This window comes from Dermatophagoides pteronyssinus, unplaced genomic scaffold (genome assembly GCF_027571235.1).
Source record: "Dermatophagoides pteronyssinus isolate colony J.1.1.1.1 unplaced genomic scaffold, Derpt_VIB-CSIC_2022.12 sq0036, whole genome shotgun sequence".
NCBI classification, from domain to species: Eukaryota; Metazoa; Arthropoda; class Arachnida; order Sarcoptiformes; family Pyroglyphidae; genus Dermatophagoides; species Dermatophagoides pteronyssinus.
Window position 1 is genome coordinate 283643 of NW_027461560.1, and position 14427 is coordinate 298069.

The window sequence follows — 14427 nt, forward strand, 5'->3', positions numbered from 1 at the left end:
AATAATCATATGAATAATAAAAAAAAAATTTCAACAAAATTTTTCAACAAAATCTTCATTCATATCTTCTTTTCTCTTCAGTTTTTTATGGATCATCATCCAACTTGTCGCCGCCGTCGTTACGCGTACGAATGTGAAAAAAAAACAACACGGAAAGAGAATATTTCTTCGTAAAAAATGACAAACGATAACATCAAACTAAAAATAAATTTTAAATAAAAAAGTTGAAAAAAAGTAAGTCAAATTGATTATAATCATTATTATTATCTGGGGAAAAAAGGGGACCATCATAAACAGCTTAATTTGATAATAATTACATGCAAAATGAAATGAAATGAAGATGATAAAACATTCAATATTTCAAATGAATTTTAAATTGATTTTATGCAGCCAAAACAAAAGTTTACAATCAAGAATTTCATAACATCCTATACATACAATTCATATCATTATCATAATCATCAACAATTATATTTTTCGGTCAAGCTTTCTGTTTGTTTGTTTGTTCCATTTTTACATATATATGAAAATCATATGATGATGAGATTTTCTTGTTGATTTTTAACCAGAAAAAAAAACATCCAATGATGATGATTATCATCATTATCATTTAAGGAACAGATGATGATGATGACAATAATGATGTTTAGCTGTTTTTTTGAAGATTTTTAAACAGAAAGGAAATAATAACCACCAAAAAAATGTGGTAAAAACATCATGATTATGATTATGATGATTCTAGATTTATGATTGCGTGTTTGTATTTGTTGTGTTTGGTTTGTGAGAAATATTCAAGTTATGTAAAACATAACTAACCTAATTATTTATCCGGTTAACACTGGAAATTTTTTCATTTGAATAGGTCACATCACAATAATTATCATTCAGTATTTTTCATTTCATTTCATTTTTTATTCAACCAAACAATGATGATGGATGATAACAAAGTTCAAAGGTTTTTTTTGGCTGGTTGTATGGTAATCGAAGCTAGGTCAGCTCAAACAATTTGGAAAAGATCAAAGGTAAGTCGCGTTACATAGTGATGAATCAACACAAAAAAATTTTCATCAAACAGGTCAAATTCTGAATAAATGATACAGTAGAAGCACGAGAAAAAAAAAGATTTTTTATCATCAACTAACGTAATCAAACAAACAAACAGCAAACATCACAACTTTCTTTCTTGCCATAAATGATTCTCCAATGTAATAAGAATGTCATGATCAAAGCAAAAAAAAACAATGAAAAACCTTTATAATGATGAAAATAGAAAGGGAAAATCAAATAATACTGATGATAATAATCACCGGCTCACTGTTGATAATCCAAACAAAATATTTTCATTATAAATCAAACTCTTGGTTACCCCAAACAAATATTATCGTTATCGTTTGGTTTGTTTGTCGGTTTGTTGGTTGTTCAATTCGTTTTCGTATTTGTGTTTGTCTTTTTTTTGTGTGTGTGTGTGTGTATGTTTTGGTTGGCCATCAATAAACATTCTGGTTACTAAAATAGAAAAATATTCTTCAAATATGGTATACACAATACAGAAACGACAACAACGCAAACAAATGAGGATCGTTCAGGAAATGAAATATTTTTGTTGTTGTCGATCGATCGAAAACGGATATCAAATCAAACATGTTTGCTGTAGAATATTAGGTTACGAAATCGAATGTTTTGAATTGAATTAGGAAAAACAATTTCATGAGAAAAAAATAGTGATATTTTTGGTTAATGATTTTTTTTCCTGGTTTCGAAAGAAATTCGCCATCATTGGAATAACTACTGTATTTAAATTTCTACTCTTTTTTTTTGTTTTGTTCCGAAAGTGATGAACAACATATATCGATATATATCGATTGAGCTATTTCAAGTATTCGTCCATTTCCTTCCATTATCCTTTTCTATTGTTTTTGTTTTCCTTTAAACTTTATGAATGATTAAATCGTGATTCATCCGGTTTGAAATTTTTTTTTGTTTTAAAATAAACTGTTGCTTGAAAATATTAGCCAAGTTTATAAATATATCGATCCATGAAGAAAAACAAAAACGATCTATTTAATACCGAAAAAAACAAAACAACTTAATGATGATTGAAAGATTTTTATTTTTGAATTTTTTGTTTTGTTTTGTTGTTGAACCAAATGACAATCTATATAGATCATTGGTTAATGATGATGATGATAACTTGCTGTTTTTCGAACAAAAAAATTAAAATGGATTTTTCATTTTTTAAGTCGTCCAACCAACATTTATAACGTTTCAATTTTCTTTTTAAAAATGTTTTTCCGCCGGGAAGAAACAAAACTTTTCAACCTCATTAATGCAAAAAAACTAATTATTTTAAATTGTTTTTTGTTTTCTTTTTGAAAGAAAACAAAACAAATTTCTTTCATTTTCAATATTGAAATTATTGACAATTGATTATCGATCGATCAATATTTTGAATCATTAACGAATATAGACAATTTTCAAATTGAAATTCAAATTAATCAACATCATTATCAATTAATATCATAATTTTAATAATGATTTATAAATGATGATGATGATGATTATCTTCATCTTGAATTTTAATTTGAATTTTCAAACGCAATCAATCAATAAATCGATTGATTGATTGATTGATTGCTTAAAGATACACAATTTCGTCTATACACTTATTGATTTATTTGAAACGACAACAATTGTCAACAGGTTGCATTCTCATTTAAATCAATCAATCTCTTTTAAGTGTGTGCGTGTGTGTGTATGTGATTATATACATTGTCACAAAACAAAATCAAAATCAATTTTTGTTTTTGTTTTAAAATTTTCCCGAATAAGAATAAGTGAAAAATGGAACAAAAAGCAAAGGTGATTTGAAGAAGACGACGACGAACGACTTTTTTTCTGGGTTAATCGTTTCGGATCGATTTTTTGTTTTTGTTTTTTTGTTTTCATTTTCTTGAATATCAATCAATCGATCGATCGATTGATTGGTTAATACAATTTGTTTTTGTTTTTTCGTTCGTTCGTCAATGGATTTGGATCATCAAACGTGTATAGGATTTCGAATGCCAAAAAAAAATAAAGATTCGAATGTGATTTTCGGACAATTTTCTTTTCCAATTCAATAAAAATGTTATTTTTGTTTACGGGAACATTTTTTCCCTTTTTTAATGGAATTTTGTCAACCGACAAACTGAAACCTGGCTATCAAAATATCAATCATTTTTTTTTGCAAATTTTTTTTCTAAATTTGGAAAAAAAAATTGATTTCTGTTTCATTTCAAACAACTGTTTTTTTCGAATAATCATCCATTCTCAATATATATTGAATTTATCAGAAGAAAAAAACATTTTGACTTTCTATTCTAATTGAATTTTTTTTGGTGAAAAACACATGTGTCGATAATTTTCAATGAATTTTATGCAATCTGTCCATCATCATACAGGTGTTTTTTTTTCGTTGTGAAAATCAAATCAATAATAACGTTTGTTTTTGTTTTTTTTTTTTTTTGTTTTTCCAAGGAAATTTCTGGTCAATCATCAACAACAACGAAAAATACTTGATTACGAAATTATTAAGAAAATTTCTTTGTTTATTTTTTCTTCTTCGTCTTCTTGTTGGATTTTGAAAACAAAACAATACAATTTTTATGCATATTTTTCTTTGCATTCGATGATGATGATGATGATGAATGGAAAATTTGTTGTTAATGCCAGTGCAATGAACTTCGAAAAAAATTAAAAAAAAAGAAAAAGTTTTTGTGATTTGTTATTGTTACTAATCAATGATTTTTTCTTATTCAATTGAATTAAATTCATTCTAATTCAATCCATCTTCAATCATCTTAAAATGTTTTCGACATTCACAAATTGACATTTACAATGATCATTGGAAATAGGAAGAAAATTGTCGTTTCAAAATCAAGTTGTTGTTTTTTTGTTTTGTTTTGTTTTGTTTCGAACGAATCGAATCCTTCAAATTGCTATTTGTACACACACACAGGGCAAAATAACAATAAAAACAACAACAAAAACAGTCGATATAGCTTTCATGAAACAAAAAATGAGTTTCTTGGTCGATTCATCCGAAGATCGGAAATTTACCAACTAATGATGATTATGATATCGACAATTTGATGCACCAATGTAAAAAAAAATTACCGATATACCGATATATTGTAAGAAAATATATAAAGTTTTGTCATCGACCAACCGGAACCAAAATGAATTAATGATGATGATAATGATGATGATAAACATCGGCCAACCGAATCCGAAATTAATATTGTACCCCGAAGAATTGATCTGAATGTTTGAATGAAAATAGAGATAAAGAGAAAGACCTATCCGGTAAAAGGGGTTATCTATTATGTTTCGATTTCACCCGACAGCTCATAAAAGAAAGAAGAAGAAAAAATAAATTACCGACCGGTATCATCCATTCATTCATTCATTCAACCGTATTTTCCAATACATTCATCATCATTAGTAGTATGGCTTTTTTTGCGGATGAATGATCATCGTTGCCATTACCGGCTTATGATGATAATGGTTATGATGATGATGATGATGATGATATCGTTCAAAGACACCTTAAATAATGTTATATATCCGAAGTAATTTCAACAACAAAAAAAAACATACCTTAAATTGATATTCATCATCAGAATTTTTATTGAAAAAAATGAATTTTCTCACACACTCAGTCATAAAAAATATCGACGACAAAAAAAACTTTATTCATCTAAATAATGTTATCAAAACTTCTTCAATATAAACCGTCGATAGAATCACAGAGATTTTTTTTTATTTTCGTTGAGATCATTACAAGTTTATGTGAGGCGTTGACCATCACCACCACCATCACTATAAACGCGGCCGTTGACATTGGATTTCACTGAAGTTTGAAAGAAAAAATTTATGCAATTGTTTATAACCGAACAAATTTATAATGGTTTTTTTTCGTTGCCTTGGTAATGTTTTTTTCTTCTTCTGTTTCTATCTATTTCTAAGCTTTTTTTTCTCCTCTGCTTGATTACAATAGCCACGCGATGACATGGAAACCGAATATTCAATTCGTTAATAATAATAATTCAAATGGAATTCAAGAGAAAAAACAAAAACAACAACAAAATGTAAATTTTTGATTATACAATCAAATTATGAATTGTGAACTTGACCTCGAAAAGCAAAAATTGTCGAGGATGATAATGATGATGATTCGAATGAATTGGTTGATCGAATCAGTTCAAGTATACTAACCAATATGATAATGATTCGAGGATTTAAAAAGATTTTTTAAATTCATCTTTTAATGGCAATTTGTATGACATATGGATGTACAACAACTGTTACATATGTCCACAATGATTTGGATCACATCATCATCTTATTTTCTATCATCATCATAATCGTGATGATAAATTGCTATGTTGATCCATAAAATAATATGTTTGCATGCAAACAACAACAGCAACAGAAAAATAGATCATCATTTTCTTTTGATGATCAGATGTCAAAGTTTTGTCGATCCAATTTTGTTTTTTTCGCAAACAGAATATAATGAATGAGAAGAGAATCTTTGTAAAGAAAAAACAAAATCAAGTTATCAACCTTGGATCTTTTCCCAAAAAAAACATCTTTCTGTATTTACTCAACAAGAAAAGAGAGAAAAAAATATTGACCATCGTCAGGATATCATCATTTTGATATCATAATCAACTTTAACTTCGAACTAAAGGGGAAAAAATGATCTAGAAACAATCGATTGTTCAATCGATTCGATTATCGGATTTAGTTCGAATCAGATTTCCAACAAAAAAAAACAACCATTCAATATTATCTATTACCATTCGATATTATCTTTCTATCAATCATCAAACAGACATCCAAAAATAAGAAATCCATATTCATAATGATATGAAGATGTGATGATTGTAATGTCACGATTTGTTGTTATTGTGGATGATGCGATCTATCCAATAAATGATAATCGATTGAAATTATGATAATAATAATTCCTGAAGTGAAACAAAACAAAACAAAATGATTCCGGTTATTTATCCTGTGAGATTATTATTTTTAGATTTTCACCATTTATGGAAAACAAAAAACAAAAACAAAAAAAACCTGAAGATAAAATCAGATAAATTCAAGTAAAATATGGTATTACATACATACACGGTGAAACAAACACTTTTGATTTTATTTCAAAGATTCATTTTTTTTCTGTTGTTGTTGTTGTTGTTGTTAATGGATGGCAAATTGAACAAACAGGTGAATGTCATATTGTTTTTGTTGTTGTTGTATTCAATGAAATAATTGTTTTCGATTTTCAAAAAAAAAATTTCAGGATTTCTTGTTTCATTCAATAACACATGACCCGTTCAACATGATTCCTGAATGATAATGATGATGGTCAAAACAAAACAACAAAAAAATTTGAATATCACAAAGAAGCACGAAAACAAAATGCACAATGGAAATGTTTTTGTATTGAAAAATGCAAACACTGTCCATCAAAGCGAAATGAAATGGCTAGAATTATATGTTGGATTTGGCAGGACGAATTTTCATTTTCAAAGATAACCACAACAATATCACATCACAGTAGAATATTCATAATTTTAAGAAAATATTGGCAATCAATGAATGAAACTTTGGAAGAAAACCAAAAGAATCACCAATAAACTATGACCGAATTCAGAATGTTTTTTAAAAACCAGAACAAAATCATATTTGATCCAATGATGATGATGATGATGATGATGATCACCAAATGTAAATGATAATGGCTACTGACGTGATTAAACTCTGCGTTATTGTTTTGTTTTGTTTCACCATTTCGCCAGATGATCATCAACATCAGAATGATGATGAATACAACAACAAAACAAAAATCTCTTTTTCATTCAAACAGCAGTTTCTCTCTCTCTCTCTCTTCTTTTTTCGCTCTTTCGATGTTTAAATTCGTCGAAAAATGATATAATATCGTCTGCCCAAAACAATTTTATACAAGAAGCACGAAAATTTTTTTTTTCGAAATTTTATTGGCAGCCAAATAAAATAGTCAGCTGTATCTCAAGAAGTTTTGATTGTTGTTGTTGTTGTTGTAGATTCATGGATATTATTCATCAACATTCGACAACATCATCGTTGTTGTTGTTGTTGTCGAACATTGTTGTCCGTATCCAATGGACAAGTCAGAAGAAAAGAGAAGCGTAAGAGAAAGAGAATGATGATGAACGAAAACTGCTCGGACAAACTCTTGGCGAAATAAAAAACAAGTTGATGAACAACGACCGAAGCAAAGAAGCAGCAACAGCAACAAAAACCCGACCAAAAAAAACATGCAATTGAAGATTGGTTTGTGTTTTTTTTTCTTCTTTGGTTAGAATTGAATTATGATCGGGGGATGGTCGAATAGTTTTGAATTTTTAAACAAGTTTTTCTGAAAATTTTCATTTTTTCCCAAAAACGATTAATGAAACTTATCCCGAAACCCTTTCCGAGCAATAAAACGAAACAATTATTCCATTGAATGAATGTAAATACGCCCGGGTAACAAACAAACAAGTTCTTCATGCACTGTAAAATGATAAAATAATTTGTATTCGCGGTCGGATATTCGAGATTTGATTGTGATATGGATGACATTCTTTGACAGAGAGAGAAAATGAAATTCACCATCAAATCATTTATTGATGAAAAAAAAAGATTTCAAAACATTGTTTTTTTCTTCATTCGAATACAATGAATTAAAAAAATGGTCAGGGAAAATAACGGATCAGTGGAAGGTGTGTTTGTGTTTGTGCGATAATCATTCATTCTTTCATTTATTTTTCTATCGATTTATTTTCCATTTCAGCAAGACTATATAGTTGTAAAGAAGAGTTGGTTTTTTTTGGAAAACTAAAAAAACATGATCGTTATTTTGGAAGAAAAACATGGTGCCGTTATTTTAATCGCTAATCATCATCATGTTGATCCTGATCATCATGATGATAATCATTCAATCCCTATTGTTATTGTTGTTGTTGATGATGATGATGATAATGATGTAATGTTAATGTCAATATCATCATCATCATCATTGAGGAGAAAACAGCCAGAAAAACATCATTCATTCAGTCTTGGCCATCATCTAGTTAAATTTTGATTTTTGGTTTTTCTTGATTATAATCACTCTGTGTGTTTTCTTTTCTCTCGTTTGCCATTCACACACACACACAAAATTACAAATTCAAAAGGTATCAGATTCAAATTCATGATCTTCTTTTTTTTTCGATGTTCAATGTTCATCATCATCATCAATGTTGATGATCTTTATTTTTAGATAATGTTTTTTTTACTTATTACAAGATTGATGATTGTCGTGTCGTCAATGTTGTTGTTGTTGATTGAGTTGAATAATTTTTTTAAAAATGTCTTAATAATTTACCTATGATATCATCATTATGATTATCAACAACATCGATTGACATTTTAAAATCAGATTGGTTGAACAAGTTTGAAATTTTAATTTTTTTTTTGTAAATTTTAATTTTTTTCTCTTTGAAAATGGCCATGAACACAGGTCCATGGCAAAGCGAATTGAACTAATTTTCAGCTGCTCCGCAGATGAAAATGATGTGCCATCATCATCATTAAATGGTATGTTTGCAAACACTGAATAAATGTTTGCATTTTCACTCGAAAATTATGATGATAATATCAGATCATTTGATGATCATTTGATAAACTTAAACGATTTTAATTAATTTCCTTAATTTATCGATCTTTGGATAACTTTTTTATTTGATCATAATCAACAACAACAATCAAAAATTTGATCATTTTGGATCAGAACTTCCAAAAATTTTTGTTTGTTTGTTTGATTATCATTAGATGCGAAAAACGAAACAAACAATATCGAATCAAGGCCATCGAACAATGATGATGATGATGATAATGGTGATGGCCAAAATCATCAATTCTGAATACAAAGAAAATATTCAACATTTGTAGGTGTGTTTGATGAAAACGTTTTTCAATTACACGCATGTTTTCGTTGTTTCTCTTGTGTTTCAAATTCAAATTCTTATTTCATTTCATTTTGTTTTTGTTGAGGTAAGTATCAAATTGGAAAATGAAATGAAAATTATAACAACTTTTTGTTTCTTCTCGGTCCGTATCCAATCATTGATTCAGTCAGTTATGTTTCAACATCCAACGACGGCGATCCAAACAAAATAACAGATTTTCGTAATGTAATTTAACTCATGATAAAATATTTTAGATGACCCTAATTACAAACCAGCCAGCAAAAACATTTGATCCAATCAAATCAATTAATTATTAATCAAATTTGATTTTTTGATTTTGATTTTTGAAACAATGTTTTTCATTTCCACAAAGTTCAACAAAGTGATCGATCGAAAACATCAATCGATTTCTTTTTTCTTTCCAAAAATTGTATATTCCTATTGCGCTCTGATTGTTGACAATTTGATTTGATTTGATTTCAAAATTCAAGTCAAATTAGATTAAAAGTTTTGATTTCAACATCAAATGATTGTTGTTGTCGTTTTTCTACCTTTGGATATTTCATTTAAATTAGATTAAATTTTTCAATTTCCATTTTTTTCCATTTGCCAAAACGAATGACAAATTCCTAATTTGGTTTTCAATCTTTTTTTACATATCCCATTTTTTTCGTTCACCCTATAGTCCTATTTTTCCTATCCAAAATTGAATTTCAATCCCAAAAAAAAAAAAATCCAATTTTTTTGGTCGTTTTTTAAAAAAATTGAATTTTAGATTTGAAAAACTTGATAAACAAAAAAAAAAAATGATTATCATGATAATAATAGGTAAACGCAAAGCGAACAACAACAACAAAAATTACATTTTGAAAAATTCAAATCAAATTTGCAACGGTAATAAATATGGAAGAAAAAATGGAAACGAAATTGATTTTTTTTTCTTCTTTCACTGATATGGAGAAAAGGCTGAAAAATCATTAAGCAGAGGCTGCCCGCAAGGAGCCAAATGCTCGCCCTTACTATGGAATATCCTGTATGATAATCTCCTCAAGTTGCAATTACCTATTGGTTGCTATCTGCAAGCATTTGCAGATGACGCATTTCTAATTGTTACACATGAAAAATTGGACGTCTGTGAGAATAGAGCCAACAAAGCATTAGCAAGGATATTTAAATGGGGCAATCAAAACAAAATTGAGTTTAATCCCAACAAGACGCAAGCAATGTTGATATCTAAGAAGAGAAAAACAAGAGATATAGTCCTGCAAATAAACGGCTCAAGAATCGAATTGGTAAATAGCCTGAAATATCTAGGCGTAATTATCGAAAACAAAAACAAATGGAATCTGCATCTAGACATGATCTCCAAAAAATCGCTAAAATTGTACCATCAAATTATGAGGACCACCGGTAAAGAATGGGGACTATCCGGTGAAGTACTGCGAACCATCTATACAGTAGCAATTGAGCCAATATTGACTTATGCTTGCTCATCATGGCATGGAGTTCTCGATTTCAAAACTAAACGAGCAAAACTGCTTTCGATTCAGAGGTCCTTCGCTATTTCGATAATAAAAGGATACAGAACCATATCTACTGAAGCTGCAATAGTATTAGCAAATATCGATCCTCTTGATCTGAAAATATTGTATTGCACCAACAGATACCATCTTAAGCAAGGAAATCCTACTAATAATTGTATCGACTTAATCCCATTTCAACTAAGAGCTCCATTCTCAAATAGACTTCATCCTGCCTTATCAACAAATATAGAAAGCAGAAATTGCCCACAACATCATCGGATTGATATCTTCACAGATGGGTCTAAAATTGACAATCAAACAGGCTGCGCTTTTGCAGCAATAGAAAATAACAACATCATTCATAGTACTAAATTGCGATTAGCTGATGAATGCTCGGTATTTCAAGCAGAGTTATTGGCAATCCTGCAAGCTATTCAATGGTGTATTGCTAACGACCTCGACGCCAGGATACATTGCGATTCTCAGGCAGCAATCAAAGCAGTGTGCAGTCGATATACATCAGATGACTTGGCCCTAACGATACAACGAATGGTCAATTCTTACAACAAGCACATATGTCTTACATGGGTGAAAGCTCATGTTGGAATAACAGGCAATGAATTGGCGGACACCTTGGCGAAAGAAGCCACCAAAGAACAATCGATTTCGTATGACAGACGCCCAATATCCTACGGACTCCGTGTCCTGAAGCTAAAAATGCTCAAGGATTGGAACGATAGATGGCAAACCTCGAACAAAGGGAGAATCACGGCCAGTTTCTTCCCTACGATCAAAAACCGGAAAGAATGTCGTTTTCTGCCGAACTTTGTACAAACGCAATTTCTCACTGGCCATGGAAAATTGGGTTCATATCTCTTCAAAATGCAGATAAGACAATCGGACGCGTGTGTTTGTGGAGAAAGCCAGACAGTGGAACATGTGCTATTATATTGTCCAGCTACTCTCAGCAGCAGAACCGAAGCGGAATCGAGAATTGGTAGATCTATTTCAATGGGGATGGAAAAAGCCGATCACATCCATATTCTTGACTACATGATGAAAGCTTTTAAAATCCTTTGATTTTCTTTTTCTCTTTCCTTCGTCAATACCAATATTCATAGCCTTTTGTAATGTTTTGTTTTATTTTTATTATTATTTTTTTTCTTCTTAATTTCATATACAGAGCTCTTATTATTATTATCATTGTATATATTTTTATTTTTTTTATATTTTTCTTTCTCTTTTTATAACTTTTGTATTTTTTTTTATTTTTTTTATTTTTTTTTTCTTTTTGGTTTTTTTTCTTTTCATTCTCTTTTTTTTTGTAATTGTATTTTCTTATAACATGCTTAGATATATAACCTCTAGTGTAAAATACTAGTTCTAGAGGTTCTTTTGAAAAAAATAAAAAAATTATTATTCACTGATATGGAAAGAAAATATAACCCCAATACAATCCATAAGGTAAAACGTTTTTTGTTTACGAAAACAATGATAAAAAAATCAAATCAAATCCCATAACAATGATAATGCATAATGTTTTTGTGTGTGTGTCTTCGATAAAAATATCTCGATATACAAATCCAAGGTCGCAATAATAAAACCCAAAAGCCCTAGGCAAAAAACAAACAAACAAAAGGATAAATCTAGTGGTACTGTGTGGTTGGACCGTAGGCTCATTTCCAAAAAAAATGTATAAATATCTTGACCAGATTTGTTGATTTACACATTCATCGTTGATTTTCATTTTGAGTTGGTCAAGTTTTTCAAAAAAAATTTTCAATTTCTCAATTTTCTTATCAATTTTACCTGAATTTTACAAAATGAAAATCAATTTCCTTTTCGTATGTATTCATTTGATAGAGAATTTCATCAAATATTCATGGCTAACATTAATTTTTTTTTGTTTACCTTTTTGTAGACTTTTGCCATCATGACAATTCTTGTTGGTACATTAATGATACCGACAACCGAATCAACACTAATGCGTGGTATATTCGGTATTGGTCGAACTATTTATCGTACCAGTAGAGAATTACGTCGACAACAACAACAACATCAACAAATTCAAAGCCGTATTATGAATATTCAACAATCAAGATTACCATCATTACCTTCATTACCATCGATATCATCATTGACCAATGCAGGAAAACGTATATTTCAACGTGGAATATTTGGACGTCTTTTTGGATAAACAAAACATCAATATCATCATCTTGCTTTTTATTTTTTTCATATTCATATTTTTAATCAATCATAAAAATCTTATCATTAATTTTATACCCTTCATCCTTTGGCAATATCGATTCTATTTTTATTGGATCATATCATTTTTGTCTGAAATGTCTTTTTGTTTATAAAAAATAAAAATATTTTTTAAAAAATCGATTATTCGATCTCAAAAGAAAAACAGTCCCATGTTTATTTTTCAAATTTTTCTGCCATGTCCACCATTTTTCTTCTCGTTGAACAACAAAAACTTCTGATTGTTGTTTGCTTGTTGTTGTTGTTCCAAATCGAAAACGCTACCACCACCAACAACAATATAAGCACAATCTATCAAAGAAAGAGAGAGACCAAACTTTTCTTCTTCTTTTATTTCTACCAATTTCGAAATTCTTTAACACACAAAGTGTTTATGTGAACAGTGTTAAAAAGGAGAGAAAGGGTTGTGAAGGGGGGAAAAATTATCAATTTATTTTGGCCGCTGAACTTTATACTGAGACAAAATATACAAACAAATACGCACACACACACACATGGTGTGTTCAAAGTCAATGGTAACATTTGTTTTATTTGTTTAATGTTTTTCAAAACCAAATTAGATTTTTTTTTGATTGACAAAATAAATTCCAATGATCATCATGTCATCATCATCATCATCATCATCGGATTCAAAAAATCCAAAAATATTATTAGTCGGATCATTACCCGAATCAAGTAAATTGGATCTATTTTTTAGCCATGAAAAATGTATACAACGTAATCATCGTCTTGGTCATCAACCTGCAATGGGTATACAATTAAATACATTACGTTTGTAAGCGATATTTTATTTTTTTTTTTTTTTTTTGATTATCATTGTCGAATGAGTAATATTTTGGAATTTTTCTTTTCTTCTTTTTTTTGGAAATAGCCAACATAAGAATCGAATTATATCATTAGATATATGGAATATGACAATACGTTTTGAACGATATAATCATTTAGCATCAATTTATTCGGATAATGTACAGGCAATTGTTGGTGTTTGTTTAATGTCAAATCCGGCTACATTTCAACGTATGAAATATTGGCTAAACAGTTGAGTTTGTTTAAATTGTTATTGAATTGATTTGAAAACTTTTCTTTTTCTTTTTCTTTTCTTTTTTTTGACCAGAATTTCGTGAACAAAATTCCACACTTAGCAATGTTTATATATTGGCATGTGAAAATGATCCAACAATAAGATACGATAATAATGGTGTATCATCATTTATAAGTTTGGCAAAAAATTCTCATATATCACGTACACAAATCATTGATTATGGTTGTCAAATACAAGCAAAAATATTTATCATTCGTCGATATTCACGTGGTAGAGATTTGAATAAATTTTTTAATGATTTTCTTAATTGTTTCTGGTCAAATGGTCAACGATTATATGGAACAATTCCATCGATATTGGCCAATTTTTTTTGTTGTCTTAATTCATGATTGATTGATTTCGTTTATTTTTTTGATGAAATAACTTTTTTTTTGTACGAAAATAATAAACTGATTTAATAATAATGATAATGATATTTTTATCTCGTATGACACGTTCTTCGGCTTGATTTTTTAGTCGACTTTTTTGATTGTTTACGTATCGGTAGTGGTGTTATTATTAACGATCGTGATTGAAT

The 14427-nt window shown here is 29.2% G+C and overlaps 3 protein-coding genes across 8 annotated transcripts; all 3 read left to right on the forward strand.

Moving 5' to 3' along the window:
• The first annotated feature begins 77 nt into the window (after positions 1 to 77).
• LOC113789368 (uncharacterized) lies at positions 78 to 12743 on the forward strand. 6 transcript variants are annotated; one of them, XR_012846995.1, is made up of 6 exons: positions 119 to 234; positions 863 to 1022; positions 3517 to 4967; positions 5039 to 6270; positions 6347 to 7790; positions 7862 to 9594. XR_012846995.1 is itself a non-coding variant. In XM_027338895.2 (2 exons), the coding sequence occupies exon 2, from the start codon at positions 12474 to 12476 to the stop codon at positions 12735 to 12737; it is 264 nt and encodes an 87-aa protein (XP_027194696.1). In that variant the 5' UTR covers positions 78 to 234; positions 12462 to 12473; the 3' UTR covers positions 12738 to 12743. The 6 variants fall into 6 exon arrangements, 3 of the variants coding, with proteins under 3 accessions (XP_027194696.1, XP_027194694.1, XP_027194695.1); XR_012846996.1 differs by having other exon boundaries at positions 7866 to 9594; XR_012846997.1 differs by lacking the exons at positions 3517 to 4967; positions 5039 to 6270; positions 6347 to 7790; positions 7862 to 9594 and adding an exon at positions 1076 to 1200.
• Positions 10116 to 11720, forward strand: LOC113789201 (uncharacterized). The gene has a single exon (XM_075823756.1). It carries the CDS (start codon positions 10241 to 10243, stop codon positions 11618 to 11620), a length of 1380 nt encoding a protein of 459 aa, XP_075679871.1. The 5' UTR covers positions 10116 to 10240; the 3' UTR covers positions 11621 to 11720.
• Positions 12744 to 13067: 324 nt separating the features above from the next.
• Positions 13068 to 14314, forward strand: LOC113789424 (uncharacterized). The gene is made up of 4 exons (XM_075823759.1): positions 13068 to 13321; positions 13378 to 13583; positions 13680 to 13846; positions 13923 to 14314. The coding sequence occupies exons 2-4, from the start codon at positions 13399 to 13401 to the stop codon at positions 14237 to 14239; spliced, it is 669 nt and encodes a 222-aa protein (XP_075679874.1). The 5' UTR covers positions 13068 to 13321; positions 13378 to 13398; the 3' UTR covers positions 14240 to 14314.
• Positions 14315 to 14427: the final 113 nt, after the last annotated feature.

What these genes read in the sequence shown, in the direction of transcription:
- LOC113789201 (XM_075823756.1), top strand. Translation starts at nt 10,241, where the DNA reads ATGTTGATATCTAAGAAGAGAAAAACAAGAGATATAGTCCTGCAAATA.
- LOC113789424 (XM_075823759.1), top strand. Translation starts at nt 13,399, where the DNA reads ATGATCATCATGTCATCATCATCATCATCATCATCGGATTCAAAAAAT. An exon ending in CAATTAAATACATTACGTTT is followed by an intron (nt 13,584 to 13,679) that starts GTAAGCGATATT and finishes TTTTGGAAATAG; the next exon opens with CCAACATAAGAATCGAATTA. An exon ending in TATGAAATATTGGCTAAACA is followed by an intron (nt 13,847 to 13,922) that starts GTTGAGTTTGTT and finishes TTTTTTGACCAG; the next exon opens with AATTTCGTGAACAAAATTCC.
- LOC113789368 (XM_027338893.2), top strand. Translation starts at nt 927, where the DNA reads ATGATGATGGATGATAACAAAGTTCAAAGGTTTTTTTTGGCTGGTTGT. An exon ending in CAATTTGGAAAAGATCAAAG is followed by an intron (nt 1,023 to 12,461) that starts GTAAGTCGCGTT and finishes ACCTTTTTGTAG; the next exon opens with ACTTTTGCCATCATGACAAT.